Genomic DNA, 21,309 nt, shown 5'->3' with positions numbered 1-21,309 from the left:
CTCTCTCAAAAATAAACAAAAAAATTATTTTTAAAGACATGTTTCTGCAGATGAGACCAGACCACTATAGTTCTTCCCATCTCTTGAATTTGCAGTTTAGTGTTCAAACATTTGAATTATGGAAAGCTGTATCTGATAGCTGCTAATGAAGAAATCATACTTCTGTAATTATCAAACAATTTAGCTTGATCTGTCATGATATTCTTTTTAAAAGTCTGCTTCATTGGATACTGGAAAGAATTATTAATTAAAGTATGTCTCCCAAGTATGTATCTTAAAATACAAACAGCAAAAAACCTACTTGGTACAGAATCAAGGACATACTTTCCTATTTGCAATGAACCACAAAGATAATGGCTATTAAGGAAACCTACTTTGAGGCTGTCAATGAGAGCTCAAAGTCAGTCAACTTTTCTACTTCAGTAGCTCCTCAAGTTGAATCTGGCCACAGAATTTACACCAGCAAAACTGTTTACTCACCAAATGTTTCACTATGAGTGGCTAAAATCCAAGGGCAACAAATAGTTTGAAGGAAAAAAAAGAAAACAGAGCCATACAAAACTTAGATGCAGCTGTTAAGAATGAATTCCTTACATTTTTTAAAACTCCAAACAGACCTTTATTTTTACTCACAAAATAAAGATACACACAACTAACTTAGAAGCAACAAAGGACAACAGTTTCAAGTTTTAAAAAAATAACTCTCCCTCACCCTCCTCAACTTCCACCTCCAAGAAGGGAGAGGAGAGCAGAAAGTGTGCGTTTTTACTTAATAATTTTATAAAATTTAAGAGTGCAGTCTCCAAAAGCTTTACATTCACCTGCCGCTTTCAACCTACAAGTGAGAACAGCCAAGAATAAAAAGGATAGATGATTACACGAGATCATGATCTTTAAATCAATCAAGTAAACTGCTTACTTTGTAACAGAAACAAAGTTCTCCATCCTTTTAATTGTAAAGATTAAATTGTAGTTGGAACTAATACAGTCATCATTTACAAAAAACTCTGCCTGCTCGATTTCCTTAAGGCAATGAAGAACTTACTGCTCATGTGTGATGAAGGATCTTAGCTTTTCATTTGTAGAAAAAATGGACAAATTTCCCTCTCCTTTAAGGTATCACAAGCAATTAGGGATTAAAAAGGGAAAATGCAAATCCTAAAGTCACCTAACGCTTTTCCTATAATTCCGAAGAGAGAACAATAAAAAGGTGTTCGTAGGTTTCAAAGTCTATATAATAACACGGAGGTTTGAGAAAGCTGTAGATTTCTCAGATCTCATTTATAAGTTTAATGCTCTAGAAAAGCCTTTCCTCCAAGGAAAACTCGTGATCAATAACTGAAGTGAATTATACAATTCCACTTCCACTAGTCTAAATTCAGTTGCTCAGTCTATAGCCATCCTTGAGAAACAAAATCCCATTTGTACAGTACCGTGGTAGCTAGTCTAGTAGTATTCAGAAAAACCTCCCCCTGCCACCCCCTTTAGAGGGCCTTCCTAGTGGTCTCCTCTGTAATAGTCCAAAACAACATACTGTTTATCATAAATGATATATTTTAGTAGATAAATATATTAAGACTAATCAAAACATCTCTTTAAGAATAAAATATCTTAGCCCTTTGTGTATCAAATCAGAACCTGAAAGGTAAAAGAATGTACATTATTTTCAAATATACAAACTATGTGCTGAAGTAAAAAAAAAAAAAAAAAAAAAAAAAAGTCCTTTAATTGAAGTCAAAGCTCTGTCCGTGACGCGTTCACCAGGATGTGTGCTAGGAGACGGGCCTTCCATGTTCAAGGTCGCTCCTGCCCATTTCTACAATGAAGCAACAAAAGCCAATGTCAGCCACTTAGCATATTCTAAACTTCAATTACAGAAGCACTGTGACTCATTTGGAGACTATAATTCAAGCAACAAATTACAAAAAAATGTACATAAAACCTACATGTAAAATTGGCAACTCATTCCAGAGAGCAAAAAAACTATACAAACATCTTCCTCACACAGAGTGTGAGAAGTTTTCTCACATTAGCTTAACCAATGTTACTTTAACCAACATGGTGCTATTAAAAAAAGGATGCAGTCTTTTAGTTGGTGAACTAGTGTATGTTTTCAAAAGTAAACCAGACAGCTATGACGACATCTGATGATGATGATGGTGGTGTCACTGCCCACAAAAACAACAGAGAGCATTTCCTGTGTTATATATGTGACTCTGTGAGGTAAGCATTAGGATGTTATTATGCTCATTTTACAGATGATGAAACATGGGCACAGAGACATTAAACTATCTTGGAAAAGGAACTGGTGGTTCAAAGTCAGAAGGTTTCTTACAGGAATAGAGTACTTCCTTAAATACAGAATCAAATACTTCAACTCACCTACAGTCAGAGCCAAGAAGGTCAACTGGACAACAGAAGGAGTACTCACCAGGGAAACACAGTCTCTAGCGAGTAGTCTATCATTAGTAAGTTCCACATTTTATTTCTAGTTGCTCCGAAGAGCCTAGTAAATGTTTTCTCAACTTTAAGTGAAGCCACATTTTATTCTGGAAGTACTAGTACCTGCTTAAAAGAACTGATTTCTTGGGAGTACCTGGGTGGCTCAGTCGCTTAAGCGTCCAACTCTTGGCCCAGGTCATGATCTCATGGTTCAGGAGTTTGAGTCCTGTGTCAGGCTCTGCTTCGGATTCTCTCTTTCTCTCTCTCTCCCTTTTTCTCTGCCCCTTCCCTGTGTGCATGCATGTCCTCTCTCTCTCTCAACTTGTTTTTAAAAAAAAGAATAGATTTCTCCAATTTAATATTTCTCAAATTATATTGGTACAATGATAAGGTGGAAAGAATATGAACATTTAAATTTACCTGTCAATTTACTCGTGAAGAAATACTTGGAAATTAAAAATAAAAAAGGACAAAAACAAAAAACAAAAAAGAAGAAAGCAAACACACACACAAAAGGCAGGTGTGGGGAGTGGGCCCAGCTTCTTCAGAATGTATCTAACATCCTGTTGTTTTATAACCTAGCTTCTTTTTCCACTTTTATTTTTATGCACTATTTCTTTTTGTGTGTGTGTGTGTGTGTGTGTAGGGGTGATTTTATTTGTATAGAATACATTTCCAAGGATGAAATATCAAATTCAAAGACTGTGTATTTTTAATTTAATAGATGTTGTTACATGGCTACTCAAAAAGGCCAGGGGGCGCCTGGGTGGCTCAGTCGGTTGAGTGTCCGACTTCGGCTCAGGTCATAATCTCGCAGTTCGTGAGTTCAAGCCCCATGTTGGGCTCTGTGCTGACAGCTCAGAGCCTGGAGCCTGCTTCAGATTCTGTGTCTCCCTCTCTCTGCCCCTTCCCCGCTCATGCTCTGTCTCTCAAAAATGAATAAATGTTTAAAAAAAATTTTTTTTAAAAAGGCCATAACAACTTACATTTATAGCACAATGTATGGAAATGCCCATTTCTTGCATCCCAGCCAGCAATAAATGTTAGCTGTCTTTTGAATTTTTTTCTCGTTTGAACACTGGAAAGTGATATCTTACTGCTATTTCAATTTGCATTTTCCTAATTAACTTACATTTGGATTTGATCTTTTCTTGTTTTTGTTGTATACTTGCACTTGTAGTTTACACTATGCACTATTTCAAATGATAATATCCTACTTCTTTTTTTTTTTTTTTTTTAATTTTTTTTTTTTTTTCAACGTTTATTTATTTTTGGGACAGAGAGAGACAGAGCTTGAACGGGGGAGGGGCAGAGAGAGAGGGAGACACAGAATCGGAAACAGGCTCCAGGCTCTGAGCCATCAGCCCAGAGCCAGACGCGGGGCTCGAACTCACGGACCGAGAGATCGTGACCTGGCTGAAGTCGGACGCTTAACCGACTGCGCCACCCAGGCGCCCCAATAATATCCTACTTCTAAGAGGGGAGAGGAGATGCTGACAGACCAATGCACGGCAGATAACAAGAGTGCAGGAAAACGTGGGGGACGCTTAGGGAGAGTCTTTATCGGCCTTTGAACTATCTCAAGGGTGGTCAAGTACTAGAGAAAGGAAAGTTAGTTTTTTTTTCTGGAGACTGAAGGCAATGGCAAAAATGACACTGGCACGCACTTGGGCTCAACCGGACGGGATGGATCCTAAAGGTGGTCCATCCCAGCAGGCAACCAGGGAGCCGCCTGGGAGAATGTCCTTTCTGCATTCCAATGCTTGGAAATGGGTTTTTCCTTCTCTTCCACAGTGTGCTCTTCGTCCTTGGCTACTGGTTTAAAACCTAAGTTCTAGTATTTGTTTATTTTTGCTTCATAGCCAAACATAAAACTGATTCAGTTTGAGTTTTACTGATTTGGGAAGATGTTTCCTCTTCCCGTATGGAAAAATTCAAAATTGGAAGCACCAATTCTTCCCAGTTAAAATAAGTTCGATTATAATAAAAATTTTCACTCGGCAGAGTAGTTTTAATTTTTTAGAAAAATGCAGAATAGTCCAGAAATGTTTTTAAATGAATAAAGGTGAAAGAATTTGCCTTGCCAATATCAAAACATATATAATTATTATTCACTAAAATGATTAGAATTCACTAAATATTGGGACAACTGGTTAAACATTTTGGGGAAAAATAGGTTAAACCTTCCGTTAAGCTATGTGGATTAAAAATGTAAATGTAAAATACAAAACCACAAATATTAGCAAAATATGGGTTAATATATTTATAATCCTGAGATAAGGAAGACCTTCCCAAGTTAGTATGCTATCAAAGGCAGAATCATGAACATATGTTGGGACTAGAGAACAATTAAACATTTCTACTAGCAAAATATACCAACCAGTCAAAGGATAGACAAACTGGGGGAGAAATATATGTCATACATATGACAAAGATCAAAGAACTCTTAGAAGCAACATGAAAAAATTAGTTTCTCCAGAGAAAAATAAGGATGAAACAGGCAACTCCTGAAAGAATAAAAATGACCAACAAATATGTAAAAGAAGGTCACCTCATTAGTAATTAAAAAAAATGCAATTCACTCTGTCTCCTCTCTCAGAATGACAAGAAATAATCAGACATCTAAGTGGTGAGGGTATATGCATAATAAATTCTTTTTTTTTTACTTTTTAAACAATGTTTATTTATTTATTTTGAGGAAGAGAGAGAGAGAGAGAGAGAGATTGAGAACACTCAAGCTCTTGGGGGGGGGAGGGAGGGAGAGAGGGAGAGAGAGATTCCCAAGAGAGATTCTGCACTGTCAGTGCAGAGACCGATGTGGGGCTGGATCTCTCTCTCTCAAAAATAAACATTAAAACAAAACAAAAAAAGAGTCAGATGCTTAACTGACTGAGCCACCAGGTGCCCCTACACAGTGATTTCTGAGTGTTAAAAATAAAGTCGCCAAAAGGGTGCGGTTTAAAGAAATTACAGTGAATCTAAACTGTAATACTACACAGCCACACAGAATCATGCACCTATTGATACAGAAAAGAGCTGCACACATTAAGAGAAAAACAGGCTACCTAACAGCACATAAATGATATGTGATTAAACACAGAAAAACATCTGGAAAGCTATTTATCAAAATGTTAAAATGGTATTTCCAGGTGTGGGATCACAGTTTCTATTTTTCCTTTATGTTTTTCTGCATTTTATGTATTTTTTCATTTTGTTCCCTAACTGCTAGCAACATTGTTTTATAACCTGGAAGGCACTTACCTAGTAAGGCTGTGTCTTCACCTGCATCTTCTTTAAAGCCGGCATCACACTGCAGTGCAGACTCACTAGTGGAAGAGGATGGTAAATTGTTCCCCTCGCTTCTGTCCTCCTCTTGTAGAGTAATACTCAAATTTGCAGCCAAAACACTCCCAGGGGTAGATTCTGGAGCGGGCATCTCCTGCACATCCTCCACCTCTCCCTTGAGAGAAGAAAAGAAAATACCTTGTCTGGGTAACACATTCAAAGCTTATCTATCATCTCCTAATGATTAGGCATAATCCATACGGAATATTTTTATACACAGGATCAGGCAAGAACATTAATTAATGTCTTCTTTATTTAGCAACATCAGAAAATTAATTACTTCTCAATAAGCAGCTAAGACCTAAACGGTATTTATTTTAAAAACCATTTCCCACCTTGACGTAAGCAATGCCACCTTTAAATTCTTTATTGACAGTAAGTGAAGCTTTGTCATAGATGCATTTTCCCTGCTTCCTGGACAGAGGGTGTGAATCAGCCTGGCTGTGGCCGTGAGCTCGGATTACTGCCTCTAACTGTCGTACTGACTTAGCGCAGGCACCAGGGTTTGGGGGAAGAATACAGTATCTGAAAACAGAGGGCTTCAGACTGCATTTAGTTCACTTAAAAACAATCAGTTGTGGCTCCCTGAGGGCAGTGTCTATTGGCTCTCAGTCTACCTTCAACTCTCCCGTGCGCTGCTTTAAAGAACAGGACCATGAAAGTGACAGCCCGGTCTTACATGGAGGCTAATCCAGATACCTTTCTGATTAATACCAGAGTCAGGCCATGTTGTGAGAGAGGAAACCACTAGGTCACCTGGTAAATGAGTGGTGGCTTTTGGGTTTATTGTGAGCCTGGGCTTTACGTGAGAACATGGTGTTTGTTGCACCTCCCTCACTGGGCTCTCGGGGTCAAGGGCACGGCTGGCACGCTGCTCCCACTGCCACTCCACAGGGTTCTAGAACTGCCCTCCTGAACAACACAGCACACAGACTCCTCGTCACTGGTAACTGAGACTCCCGACACAGCAAACCACGAATCCTACTGAGTTGCTAGAAAGTCCAAACTCCCACCCAGCCCACCCTTATCTGTTTCCCCAGATAGTTACTGAAGTGCCTGACAAACTGGACTACCTGCCAGTCTCAAAGCCCACACGGTCATACCCCTATCTGCAATATAGTGATCGGTCAGACAAACTCTTTAACACCAGGCTCAGACTCCCCTCTTAAAATACCACCTTCTTATCTCCCCACTCCACCTGGTGGAGTAAATTCCTCCTTCCTCCATGCTCCTCAGCACTTCAAACATACATCCTCTGCTGCACTGTGCACGGGTGTGTCCCCTGGCCCCCAAAGTCCAGAAAGTGAAATCCCCAAGAGCCCACAGGCAGAAGGGCTGCGTCTCACTTGTCTTGTCTCCCCAAGTTTCGATCTAGCACCTGAAAGAGTGCTCCTTTGATACATGCTTGCTGAATGAATGAAAACAAGAGTGACAAATGGCCCATCCAGGAGGTTACAACTGCAAATGAAAGGACCACCTCCCAAGTCCATGTGAAGGACTGACAGCAGCTCTCTTACCAGTCATTACCATATGAGAGTGTCATACCTACGAAACCCAGTGCAGGACGGGCCACAGGGTTTAAAGAAAACGGCACATTCATCCAAAAAGTAAAAACTAAGGGCAAGACAAGTTAATCTCTTACTATAGGTTTCTGTTCTTCAAAAAAAAATTACTTTCTGAGGACATACTCAAGCTTTCTGAAATTAACATTTTAACAAATATATATACGTAGATATATTTCCCAAAACAAAACTCACAATGATTAAAGTCTCAGTGCTAAGTTTAGCGAAATATCTTTATAAAAACTTTTAGGGGGCACCTGAGTGGCTCACCCGGTTGAGCATCTGACTCGATTTTGGCTCGGGTCATGATCTCATGGTTTGCAAGGATGAGCCCTGTGTCGGGCTCTGCACTGACAGTATGGGGCCAGACAGGAAGGAAAAGAGGAAAAAGGAAACCTTTGCCAAGAAAAACATCTGTCAAGCTCCCTGTATTGTATTGGTTAAAATCCTAGGAAAGTGCACTCTCTTGTCTGAGCTACAGGCTCAGTTCACTAAGTTTCAAGTTCACTAAGAAAGCATGTTATGCCCTGCTAAGTAGAGCCATCATTATTAAAAACTATAAACTATAGAAATTCTAGAGGAAAGACAAAATTTCTAGACATTAAAGCGGGTGAAGTTTTCTTTCAATAAGACAGGTCTTGAATGCTGACCAACCCCCCCCCCCCCCCCCCCCCCCGCTCTTTCTGTGTACCTATGGTGAGGGCATTCTGGGACTCACACTGAAAAATATAATTCACATAAAATTACAGTAGTAATTAAGGCAGCAGGCTCTCAACTATCTTTCTAAGGCGCACTAAGCTAGAAGATGACAGGGTACCTCGAGGACTATTATGGCTGTAAGGTGCATGAAAAACCTCCTTGTGGTCTCTAGCTCTACCATAAACACTATAAAGTTTTCTAAAAAAAAATGTTTAGCAATACAAGAAGTTTATTTGATACTTAAATGACTTCTTCCAGAGATGAGTATTTCAAAATTATTTACTGTTTAACAATCAAGAATATTTTAAGACAATACATTACACGAAGACTCTAAAAATAATTAAAAATACAGCAATCTAGAGAAATCTGTTTTTTTTCCCCCTATGTCTCCCCTTTTGGGTGGGACTACTGGTTAAAAGCTTATACCCAAGAATTAAGCAAGCTGGTGTCTGAAAGCTGATTCCCCAGTAACTAGCTGTGTGACCTAAGCAAGCTACTTGGCTTCTCTAAGCTCAAGTTCCTAATTAGAGAAATAGTACTTACCTCTTAGAGCGGCCTTCAGGACTGCATGTAATAATGTACATAAGGCCCTCAGCACATGGCTGGCTACGATGAAGCACCCCCTTTCACTCTGCCCTCATGTCTCTGTTTTCTGAGGAAGGTCCTACGACCACCTGAGTACCACAAACTGACAGAGCAAATTCCACACGGGACCAATTTCCCCAGCAGGATTTGGTTTCGAAAGCCAGGAATCTGAGGCCTTGTGTCAAGGAGTGTTGGCTTCAGTTTCCTCATATGTAACATGTGTGCCTTGAGCCAGAAAATGTAGGAGGCTCCTTTCATTTCAAACTTTATAATTCTTGTTTATATGACACTGATGAGCATATATATAGTCTGCAGGGCAGCATACCAAAGGTCATTGCTCTAAGCAATTACAAACTCTCTGGGGGGAAGCATCTGGCCGTATTAGTCTATAACTGCAAAGGTAGCAGTTCATTAATTTTTTGGGATGTCTTAAAAATGCATTTTTAATCACGAGGAAAATTTCTTCAGAGAACCACAAACATGTTAGAAGGAGCACTTAATCCGTTCCTCTTGCCTCTGGTCAGTAATGAAATCGCATCACTCAGGAAGAACCGGGGCAGAGATTGAATATAAACAAAAATGTAACAAACCCAATATCCCAGGGCTTTGATGACATCAAGTTTACACATTGGACACGTGCGGTGATCCAAAAGCCATGGGTCAATGCATATTCTATGAAAAATATGCCTAAAAAAATTAAGTATGTGTTAATGTTTTAAAATAAATGTTTATATCTTATTAAGGAAACAACACATTCTACTAACTCACCTTCTCAGAACAAGTTAAACAACTTCAAATCAACATTCTAGTCTATTCACTTATTCTATGTCATTATCTATTCTATTTCCCATGTTAAACAGAATCTGGAACTTACAGGGAAATTTTCCCTTCACTCCACAAAAACAGCACGGTTTATTTTTGCTTCATGCTAGGCTATATTTTTATGTGCCCCTGTAACTTACTTAAAAGCCTTTTGGGAATAAATGTGGCATAAGTAAACCAACAGCAAAAAGCTTATCCTGAACTCAGAGTATCTTATAGAAGTTCATGAAATGAATCAAACGGAAATACAGCAAAATATAAACAGATCGTCTTAGATTGTAGGCTTAAAAGAAAGCACTTAATTTGTCTTAACCGTGTTTTTGTATACTCCATGTTTTTCTAAAATGATCACTTTCAGAATCAAAAAGAGAAAAAAAGAAAAACTGCCTAGTATTTTCTTTTACTGATTTGTCTTAGTTGGCTCCCTTTGCCTCCTACCTGGTGAATCTGCCTTCTATACATGGTGAAGATACAGAGTCAGGAGAATGGATACAGTACCCATGGCTCCAGTGACCACTGTGTGATGTGATGCTGGCAGTCTGAACCAGCTGTTCAACCTCTCTGTATCTACACCCCAGGCTGTTCTCAGCAGCCGACATGCAGTGTGCCTACAACCGTGCTGGGCACAGAAAATACTGAGCAACTGTTATCACTATTAATGCTGTTGTTTGAAGACCTCTTCTTCATACAGAAGTCTGACAGCGCAGTTAAAGATAAAAGAACTTAATTACAGAATACAGTCTAGCCCAGCTTGTCTTCTGTCCTTTCCATCCTCAAATTGAAACTGAAGCTGACTGACCCAATGGAATGATTTTTACAGAAACACAAAGGAAACATGTTGGCTTTATTGCGAAATCTGTTAAATAAAGCATGGGAGAAAATGGGGAGAAACAAGTAAAAACCCCAGATCAGGAGATCAGGAAATGTGCACATGCAACATGTCTGCTTGTGAGGGTCAAGTATGAAACCCAGCTCAGCTATCAGGACAGATCTGGTGTCACAAAGGAAGTGAGCCTCAGGCCGCTCACTTGTGCTGTATCCCAAGCATTATTTTTAAGTCAGAAAGACTGGCCCTAAAGCATCCTATGGTAAAAATCCTTTCTGATTTTAATAACTTTCTACAGGACATACTGACCCAATACATTAAGTGCCCACCACACCAACCTCATATAAAAGCCTGCAAACTGAAGTTAGCAATCTTTATTCTGGAAACTTTTGTTATTCTGATATTTATTTGTTTTCTCTACAGAATTACTGAGAACTTAACCTACTATAGAGTACTTATATATAAATACTGAAGTACTTTGTAAACACAAAGCAAACCATAATTACATATTAACTTCTGACCTATTTCTCCAATAGGTGAGAAGTATAATTAAAACTGATCAGACTCTAAAGTATATTGCCATTTTGTACATCTTTCTGGTAACAGCCATTCTTCTAAATGGTTATCAATAAAGTATCCCATTATTTAATTTAAAAAAAAAAAAAAAAAGGAAAGCTTGACTTCCCATTGCTAAAGCAAAGCCCCTAGTATACCTAAAGCAAGAAATATTTATTTGGCAGAACCTACCTAAAGCCTTACACCCCAGCGTGCAAATAATAGCAGACCACTGCCCTCCCCAATCGACTCTCTGCTAACTATTCCTGGCCGCCCCCCTTGGGGTCCTTCACTAGTCATGCTTCAGTCTCCTTACTCCGACACAGCATATCTTGCATGGCTAAATGTGGGATGGGATTCCCAGGTTCCTAATGAAGCCGTGCTTTAGACTAGAAGCCAATCAAAGATACATAATGGGTCTGTCTTAGGACCTGAAGTGTCCTAAGCAATTTGAAGGCAATATAATCCAAATCCAGGAGCCTCGAAGGCTCCAGCTTTCTTCCTAAAAGATGAGACGATCACAAGATCATCACATGATAGCAAGATCCTTACATCATAAAAAAACACGTTAACACTTTTGTCGGAAACCTGAAACATAGTGGGTAGTTTGCAGCGTCTCAGGAAGTAACAAGGACATACTTGCATGGCAGAATTCTGATAACATCCTTCACTTTAAAATTCTCAATACACACTGCACAGTTTTCTGCATCAACGTCGACTCCCTGTAAAGAGGAAAGAAAAGAGTTCACTGCATCCTTGCTACACGGTCTATGCTTAGTAAAACTCACCACATCCTGGCTAAAACAATGACCAATTCTATACTACAGGGGTGCAGCCGGAAACTAAACACAATCTTTTCCCCACTGTCCAGAGATTTTTTACAGAAGCTGCCTGAAAAGGAAAAAATGTCATTGTCTACCTAATCAGACACCAACAGTTTTTAGCTACTAGGGGAGTGTTCATGTGTCTTTAACGTTCACGTTTTAAGGGTTATGGAAATAAATGCACATGCTTGCTTTACAATGGTAAGTTATTTTTCAAATGTAAAACTTATAAAGAGGATTAAGGGGCGCCTGGGTGGCGCAGTCGGTTAAGCGTCCGACTTCAGCCAGGTCACGATCTCGCGGTCCGTGAGTTCGAGCCCCGCGTCAGGCTCTGGGCTGATGGCTCAGAGCCTGGAGCCTGTTTCCGATTCTGTGTCTCCCTCTTTCTCTGCCCCTCCCCCGTTCATGCTCTGTCTCTCTCTGTCCCAAAAATAAATAAACGTTGAAAAAAAAAAATTAAAAAAAAAAGAGGATTAAAATCCAATAAGATACTCATTTCTAGAATCATTAAAAACTAACAAAAATTCACTAGAACTTGCTAAAGAACATGGTTTCAACTTGTAAATGAGAAACAAATGGCCAAATATCTGAAAATGTTCACCTCACTAATGATAAAAGAATCACAGATTAAAGTCAATTACTGTTTTTTTTCTTTTTAATTTTTTTTGTGTTTATTTATTTTTGAGAGAGAGAGAGGCAGAGTGTGAGCAGGGGAGGGGCAGAGAGAGAGAGGGAGACACAGAATCTGAAGTAGGTTCCAGGCTCTGAGCTGTCAGCACAGAGCCTGACATGGGGCTTGAACTCATGAACCATTAGATCATGACCTGAACCAAAGTCAGACGCTTAATTGACTGAGCCACCCAAGCACCCCTCAATTACTGTTCTTCATCCATCAAATTAACAAAGGCAAAAAGAAATAAAATGTGCTGGAGAGGAAAAGTCTTGTGACAAAATTTCCACTTCTAAGAATCTATGAATCACAGACCTTTTTGGTGGTATCAGCTTTCCCCCCGTTTCCCAGGGTACCCCCCATATTAAACCACCTGGCCTCAACTAATCAACCAAAGCAGGCATGGCCAGAGTGGTCATCTGACCCAAGACAGGCCAATGAGACTCTCTTTGGTTCCGGGATAGATTCAGAAATTACAACCAGTGTCTGCATGTAGCTGCAACTTTAGCAAGTGGATTGTATGGGAACATGGCTACCCTGTCCTTATGTAATTATTTAAAAATACACTGAGCCATGTGTATCACTTGCTAGCAAGCAAGCAGTAAAAACTGATTATTATTATCAAAGATTATATGAAAATTTCTTAACATTTAAAATGGTATGGTACCACTAAAGTAAATATTATCACTTGTTTTATCATATGCCATGCAAAAGTAATGAAATAATTTATTTTAAGTTTATTTATTTATTTTATGAGAGAGAAGAGAGCATGTGCACAAGGAAAGGGCAGAGAAAAGAGGGAGAAAGAATCCCGAGCAGGCTTCATGCTGTCAGTGTAGAGCCCAATGTGGGGCTCAATCTTACGAACATTGGGATCATGACCCGAGCCAAAATCAAGAGTCAGACGCTTAGCCAATGGGCTAGCCAGGTGCCCCATGATGAAATAATTTTTAAAGCCCCTAATGGTTTGCCAGCTTACACATTACTGTGAATGCACCCATAAGAAAAGAAAAACTAGAAAACAAACCTGTCTCTAGAACTGGACATGATGTAGATTTAAGAAAACACACTTTTCAGTACAAGTTCAATCAGAATCATCAGAAAATCTATGTATGTGGTGCCTGGCTGGCTCAGTTGAAGAAGCATGCTACTCTTCGGCCTCAGGGTGGTGAGTCTGAGCCCCATTTGGGTGTACAGATTAAAGAAATAAAACTTAACAAAAAACAAAAAGAAAAAAAAGAAAGTAAGAAAGAAAGAAAACCCATTTATGTACCTCACAGGCCATTTAGGGATCCTTTTTTTTTTTAATTTTTTTTAAAGTTTATTTTTGAGAGAGACAGAGACAGAATGTGAGTGGGTTAGGGGCAGAGAGAGAGGGAGACACAGAATCCAAAGCAGGCTCCAGGCTTCGAGCTGTCAGCACAGAGCCTGACATGGGGCTTGAACTCACAAGCTATGAGATCATGACCTGAGCCCAAATCAGACGCTCAACCGACTGAGCCACCCAGGTGCCCCTAGGGATCCTTTTTTAACCATTATTTTGACAACTTAAAAAAAAATTTTTTTTTAACATTTATTCATTTTTGAGAGACAGAGCATAAGCAGGGAAGGGGCAGAGAGAGGGGAGACACAATCTGAAGCAAGCTCCAGGCTATGAGCTGTCAGCACAGAGCTTGATACGGGGCTCAAACCCATGAACGGTGAGATCATGACCTGAGCCTAAGTCAGACGCTCAACTGACTGAGCCACCCAGGCGCCCCTATTTTGACAACTTTCAAAAACAGTGGAATCATATTTTCAAAAATGTTCTATTTAAAATATGCTCTGTATAGGAAGAGGATATCAATTTACTTATGTTCTCAAAGATTCAATTCAGTATATTATACATATAAGCCTCTGTTTTCTCATATTTTATAGACTGAGACTTTCTGCTATGGAGTAAAAGACATTTTCTCAGGGGAACATAAAACTACATGCTACTCAAGTAACAGGCCACATCTAATGCATGTACAGTTTGTCACAGGCTTTCACTGGAGACTCTCTCCCCAAGGACCCTCAGTGATCTGTACATCAGGTGCTAAACCTAAGCTGTGACATGAGAAACTTCTATTATTTATTTTTTAATTTTTTCTGTTCAGTACACATTTGCATGGGAAGAAACCAGTACCCTGCACAAACTATTAAAATTCAACTGTTAGTTCTGTTTAAGGCATGAAGGAAAGAATGGCAGCCAACGATGTAATTCCAAGAGTATCTCCATATTAATATTCTAAATAACCCATTAATATCAGAAGCCAAAGTTAAAAAAAAATCAAAGGTCTATATTTAATGAGTATTATGTTTTCCTTGCCCTCCTTCCCTTCCCCCTCCCCCTCCCCCTCCTTCTTCTTCTAAAGATTTTATTTTTAAGTAATCTTTACATCGAGGGTGGGGCTTGACTCTACAACCGTAAGATCCAAAGTCTCATGCTGCACTGACTAAGGCAGCCAGGAGCCTCTAATGAGTATTATTTGTTTTAAACCTTTAAGTTGGTCAGAAGAGATACATACAATAAGTATGGTTATTTTTGAAGGGGGAAGAGAGAGTGGAATAAGTGAAGTCTCAACAATTTGGTGAGATGTAAGAAAAAAGAAAAAACAGGGGGGGGGAGCACTTGGGTGGCTCACAGCGTCTGACCTCAGCTCAGGTCATGGTCTGTGAGTTTGAGCCCAGCATAAGGCCCTGTGCTTATAGCTCGGAGTCTGGAGCCCGCTTAGGACTCTGTGTCTCCCTCTTTCTCTGCCCCTCCCCCACTCACGCTCTGTTTCTTTATCTCTGAAAAATGAATAAACCTTTAAAAACAAAAACATGGCATAAAAACACTCAGATCAATGGAATACAACAGAGAACCCAGAAATGGACCCACAAACGTATGGCCAACTAATCTTTGACAAAGCAGGCAAAACTATCCAATGGAATAAAGACAGTCTCTTCAGCAAGTGATGCTGGAAAAACTGGACAGTGACATGCAGAACAATGAACCTGGACCACTTTATTACACCATACACAAAAATAAACTCAAAATGGATGAAAGACCTCCATGTAAGACAGGAAGCCATCAAAATCCTTGAGGAGAAAGCAGGCAAAAACCTCTTTGATCTTGGCCACAGCAACTTCTTACTTAACACGTCTCCAAAGGCAAGGGAAACAACTGCAAAAATGAACTACAGGGACCTCATCAAAATAAAAAGCTTCTGCACAGCAAAGGAAACAATCAGCAAAACTAAAAGGCAACTGACAGAATGGGACAAGATATTTGCAAACGACATATCAGATAAAGGGTTCGTATCCAAAATCTATAAAGAATTTATCAAACTCAACACCCAAAAAACAAATAATCCAGTGAAGAAATGGGCAAAGACATGAATAGACACTTCTCCAAAGAAGACATCCAGATGGCCAACCAACACATGAAAAAATGCTCCACATCACTCATCATCATGGAAATACAAATCAAAACCACAATTGGATGCCACCTCCCACCTGTCAGAATGGCTAACATTAACAACTCATGCAACAACAGATGTTGGTGAGGATGCGGAGAAAGAGGATCTCTTTTGCACGGATGGTGGGAATGCAAACTGGTGCAGCCAGTCTGGAAAACAGTATGGAGGATCCTCAAAAAATTAAAAATAGAACTACCCTACGACCCAGCAATTGCACTACTAGGTATTTATCCAAGGGATACAGGGATGCTGTTTCGAAGGGGGCACTTGCACCCCAATGTTTACAGCAGTACTATCAACAATAGCCAAAGTATGGAAAGAGCCCAAATGTCCATCGATGGATGAATGGATAAAGAAGAAGTGGTATCTATATACAATGAAGCATTACTCAGCAATCAAAAAGAATTAAATCTTGCCATTTGCAACCAAGTGGATGGAACTGGAGGGTATTATGCTAAGTGAAATTAGTCAGAGAAAGACAAATATCATATGACTTCACTCATACGAGGACTGTAAGACACAGAACAGATGAACACAAGGGAAGGGAAGCAAAAATAATATAAAAACAGGGAGGGGGACAAGACATGAGACTCTTAAATATGGAGAAGAAACAGAGGGTTACTAGAGGAGTTGTGGGAGGGGGGATGGGCTAAATGGGTAAGGGGCATTAAGGAATCTATTCCTGAAATCACTGTTGCACTATATGCTAACTAATTTGGATGTAAATTAAAAAAATAAAATTTTAAAAAATGATAAAAACAAAAACAAAGACAAAAACAAAAAACAACAGAACCAACCAAGTCAACCAACAAGTCAACATGGTTATCCACACTTTACAGCACAGAAGACAGACAAATAAAAAAGTAAATACTACTTCATTAGCAACTGTTTTCCTTTTAAAGAATCAATCCTCTAGAATCTGAGGTTCTAGATTAGGATCTGTCCTATTCCAAAAATGCTTTAAAACTCTGGTATGATTTTGACCTTTTCAGTCTCATGTTGGCCATGTCAAAATGTTTTCTTTTTTTAAAAAGTAGTTTTAAGTACATCTGTTCTCCCCCTCTCCACAAATCCCAGTATTTTTTCCCTGCAATTAAGGGAATCAGAGAGAATGGATACACAGCCTCAGATTTAACAGAAATGAATTTAAACTATCAAAGGTCTATAGTCTAACGGAACTTGAAGTTCTTTAGGTTCCTTAGAGTCATCTGTGACTGACCAACAGGAAGAACTTTCTTAGCAAATGAACATACCGGTCCTATCCAGTATGGTAGCAACCAGCCAATGGGGCCATTTGAGTATTTGGAATGTAGTTAGTGTGACTCAGGAATTGAATTGTAAGTTCAATTTCATTCTTTTAAATTATAATAGCTATATATGACTAAAGGCTACCCTATCTGATGGCACAGGTCTGGAAGGCTCTTCACATGTGCAAAGGAGTATTTCTGCCAACCCTTCTCCAAAATGAAACATGTATGCAACTTAGTTCTAACTCAAACCAGCCAAAACTCCACATGGTCAAGGTGAGTTTAACAGAATGGAAAGTTTTACTTAGACATATAAACAGATACATACTTTAAGAGAAGCAAACAAAAAAAACCTCATGAAAATATTACCTTTTCTCCATGCTTTACAGTATGAAGTGGAAGTTGGCCAATAATTTTCTTAGCTTCTTTTCTATGACTCTTAGGTAGGAAAAATATCATCATTAAAAATTTTAAGTCACTATTTTCAAAAATTTACATAAGCTTATAGAAAAAGCTTCATTTAAAAAACAAAGTTGAATGACTACAATGAAAATAACAAAAACTAATATTTACATCCTAATGTATAAAATAGCCATATATAACTTAAAGAGATGTTTGATCAAGAATACTGATTTTCAACTCCATGTCTGGAGAAGAAACTAATTCTCACGTTTAAATGTTGGCAAGAGAGGAGTAAGCTGAGGATGGGGGCCCCACATATTCATCAATATATTAACGTCTGTCCCTAAAATGAAGGCGGCTTCCTATGCAGCAGGTGCCAGATGACCCAGACACAACTACCAGATGCCAGACGACTACCAAAGCCAGAGAGGGTGGCTTTTCAAGACAACAGGATAAGCATGAAATTCAAAGGCCTGTCTTTGGAAGCCTCTGGCTCTTCTTTTACTGCCCTCCTCTTTGTTGTGACAGAGACACTGTCTCTCTGCAGAAAAACCGCCTTGAAAGTTGCCCCACAATGGAAGCCGGGAAGGCCTTCCCACTCTGCTCCTGGCCTTCAGGCCCAGTGTTCTTTTATTTTAAACACAGAACCAGGTCCACTCTACCTCAGGCCTATTAATTACCCCTTTATGTCTGAAAAAGGCAAAGAGGGTATCTGCAGGAGCAAAATATGCAAAAAGTGACCCCATTTAAAGGTATTTAATATCCTACAGAACAGAAAATTTAATATATTCTAATTAAAAAGTTATTTTCAAAAAGTTGTGTAGTAATTAAACAGTATGAGTGAAAATGAAATTAAGAATATGGTCCAAAAAAAAACCTCAAATATAACTTAAAGACAATATATATGAGAAATATTTATGAGCTATCTTTTAAAAAGCAAAGTTAAAAAGAATTATCCATAATTACCTGACTTCCAAACTGTGAGCCAGTGTATAGGAAACGCTGTATATAGTAAAATATCAGCCAGGCTAACGAGATAATCATCATGGTGATAAAGGCAATGGCCACAAATACCACAGACTGACCACTGATGAACTCCTGCACATGACGGGTGCCAACTCCTATGGTCATTTTGACTGCAATGCCTTTCTGCACCAGATCCATAATTTCTCTTCCTTTTGGGTAGCTAACCATAATGACCACTATATTTCCTGTTCCTGGAGGAAAGAACAAAAAAAGTCAATATGAAGAACACAAAATAAGACACAGAAAAAGGTTAAGAGAAATAGAAGAATACTACAGTCTGTCCACATATAACCATCCCAAAACTTCCAAAAATGTTTAATTTTCAAGGAAAACTGGTCCCAAAAGAGAAAACAGACTGATTACATTAGAAGTAAAATAAGTCTTAAGGCACCTGGGTGGCTCAGTCAGTTAAGCGTCCAACTCTAGATCTTGGCTTAGGTCATGATCTCACGAGTTCATGAGACTGAGCCCCAGTCAGGCTCTGTGCTAACAGTATGGGGCCTGCTTAGAGTTCTCTTTCTCCCCTCCCCCGCTCATGCTCACAGGCACACTCTCTATCAAAATAAATAAACTTGAAAAAAAAATAAAGAAGTAGAGTAAGTCTCTAAAAACTACCCCCAAAAGTTAAGAGCGCCATTCAATTTCACAGGTGAATTCTACCACCAAACCTTTAAGTAAAACCAATAGTACTAAAATTGTTCCACAGATTAAAAAAATTAAAAAGGAAGTTTAGAAATTATTTCTTTTTTAAAGAATTTTTTTTTTTTAACGTTTATTTATTTTTGGGACAGAGAGAGACAGAGCATGAACGGGGGAGGGGCAGAGAGAGAGGGAGACACAGAATCGGAAACAGGCTCCAGGCTCTGAGCCATCAGCCCAGAGCCCGACGCGGGGCTCGAACTCACGGACCGCAAGATCGTGACCTGGCTGAAGTCGGACGCTTAACCGACTGCGCCACCCAGGCGCCCCTAGAAATTATTTCTAGAGAATAAAACCAAACATGGGAGTGAAACCAAAAGAACCATACAGACTAATTTCACTTATGAACATTAATACATGATGCCCAAAGCATGCCTATTAAACACAAGGAGGCATCTGAGAATTTCTACTATAATCACTATTATTTAACATTGGTCCGAAGACATGAGCAGACATAATACAATAATAATAATAATAATGATAACAGGAAAGAATGGGTAAAGATGGGTGAATTCCATCTATAGATTAATATAATAACCATAAAATATCAGTAGTATTCTTTATTTTTTTTTAATGTTTATTGTTGACAGAGAGAGTGTGTGTGTATGTACATGAACACGGGAGGCAGAGAGAGAGAGGCGGGGGGGGGGGGGGGGGCGGGGAATGAATTCCAAGCAGGCTCTGTGATACCAGCGCAGAACTCGATGTGGGGTTCAAACTCACAAACTATCATGACCTGAGCTGAATTGGACGCTTAACTGACTGAGCCACCCAGGTGCCCCTTGAGGCCCCCTCAAGATTTAAGTATTCTTAAATCCTTAAGTGCTGTTTCTGAAGTTCATTAGGGGAAAACAATCAAGAATGATCGGGCAAAACTTTTGACTGGGAAAACTTTTTAAACAATAAAACCCAGACTAAACCTTTATAATAAAAGTAATTAAAACAGTGTAGTAGCAGCACAGGAAACAACCAGAATAACAGGGCAGAATCAAAAGTCCAGAAATTAGACTCTAATATATAAAAAAAAAACCCTCAGTATATGATAAAAATGTTATTTTAAACCACTGGGGTAAAATGGATTACTTTTTAAAAAATAGTATAGGGAAAATTGGGTATTATCTGAGAGAAAAAAAGCTACATCCCTTTCTCACAACTTATGGCAAAATAAGTCCCAACTAAATCAAAGATTTAAATATATAAAAAAGAGGAAATATAAACATGAAAATTTTCCATGTGGCAAGAAAAGAGCAAAATCAAGGAATCAAGATCAAAAGAGCAAATGGTCATCAAGGGGAAAAAAGGCATATAACACAACAAAGACTGAAAACAGTTTCCTGGAAGAGAAAGAGCAACAGAAAAACAAAGGAAATGAAGTCAGTTTGCAGAAAAGATGAATACCTTTTTTTTACATAGCAGCTTCGGCGAGAACAGAATTCATATGCCACAAAATTCACCTCTTTAAAGTGCACAATTCAGTGGTTTTGAGTGTATTCACGAAAATTGTGCAACCATCACCCTAAACAGAAAACCTAAATGCCTCTGTCGTCACTCCCCAACAAATGGGTTTTAAACACATTAAGTCAGGGTACAGATGAAAACATTAAACAGATCTTCAACTTATGATGGGTTTACATCCTCAAAACCTATCATAGGTTGAAAATATCCTAAGCAGAAAATGCATTTAATATTCCTTATTGAACATCACACTCAACCAAGCCTACCTTACAAGAGCCTAAGGTTGGGCAAAATCCTCTAACATTAAGCCTGTAAGAAAGTGCTATCTGATGTCATTTATTGAGTACAATACCAAAACTGAACAGAAGGGTGGTCTGCGTGCAGAAAGGTTGTATCGGTTGTTGACCTTTGTGATTGTGTGGTGTAGGAGGAGCTGGGGCTGCTGCCACTGCCCAGCATCACAAGAAAGTACTGTAGGGCACATCACCAGCCCCGGAAAAAATCCAAATTCAAAATTTGAAGTATGGTTTCCACTCAATGTGTATTGCTTTCGTGCCATCATAAAGTCAAAAAATCGTAAATCAAACCATGGTAAGTTGGGGACCATCTGCGTCTATATGATTGGCAAAGATCAAAAAGTTTTGATCCTCTATATTGTCAAGAGT

At 39.0% G+C, this 21,309-nt stretch overlaps 1 protein-coding gene across 2 annotated transcripts in view; it reads right to left on the bottom strand.

Annotated features, from left to right (window-relative positions):
* Positions 1-595: 595 nt before the first annotated feature.
* Positions 596-21,309, bottom strand: part of RNF149 (ring finger protein 149) — a 30,137-nt gene continuing 9,423 nt past the window's right edge. Inside the window, exons 2-7 of one of the 2 annotated variants that reach the window (XM_043603135.1) lie at positions 18,431-18,681; positions 17,432-17,500; positions 11,476-11,558; positions 9,224-9,320; positions 5,704-5,902; positions 596-1,816 (exon numbers count right to left, since the gene is read on the bottom strand). In XM_043603135.1, the coding sequence (XP_043459070.1) occupies positions 1,773-1,816; positions 5,704-5,902; positions 9,224-9,320; positions 11,476-11,558; positions 17,432-17,500; positions 18,431-18,681 (743 nt within the window). In that variant the 3' untranslated portion in view covers positions 596-1,772. The remainder of the gene's footprint in view (positions 1,817-5,703; positions 5,903-9,223; positions 9,321-11,475; positions 11,559-17,431; positions 17,501-18,430; positions 18,682-21,309) is intronic. The other variant, XM_043603136.1, reaches the window with a different exon arrangement.

Source organism: Prionailurus bengalensis, chromosome A3 (genome assembly GCF_016509475.1).
Source record: "Prionailurus bengalensis isolate Pbe53 chromosome A3, Fcat_Pben_1.1_paternal_pri, whole genome shotgun sequence".
Taxonomy (NCBI): domain Eukaryota; kingdom Metazoa; phylum Chordata; class Mammalia; order Carnivora; family Felidae; genus Prionailurus; species Prionailurus bengalensis.
This window is presented reverse-complemented; position numbering and strand designations above follow the sequence as displayed.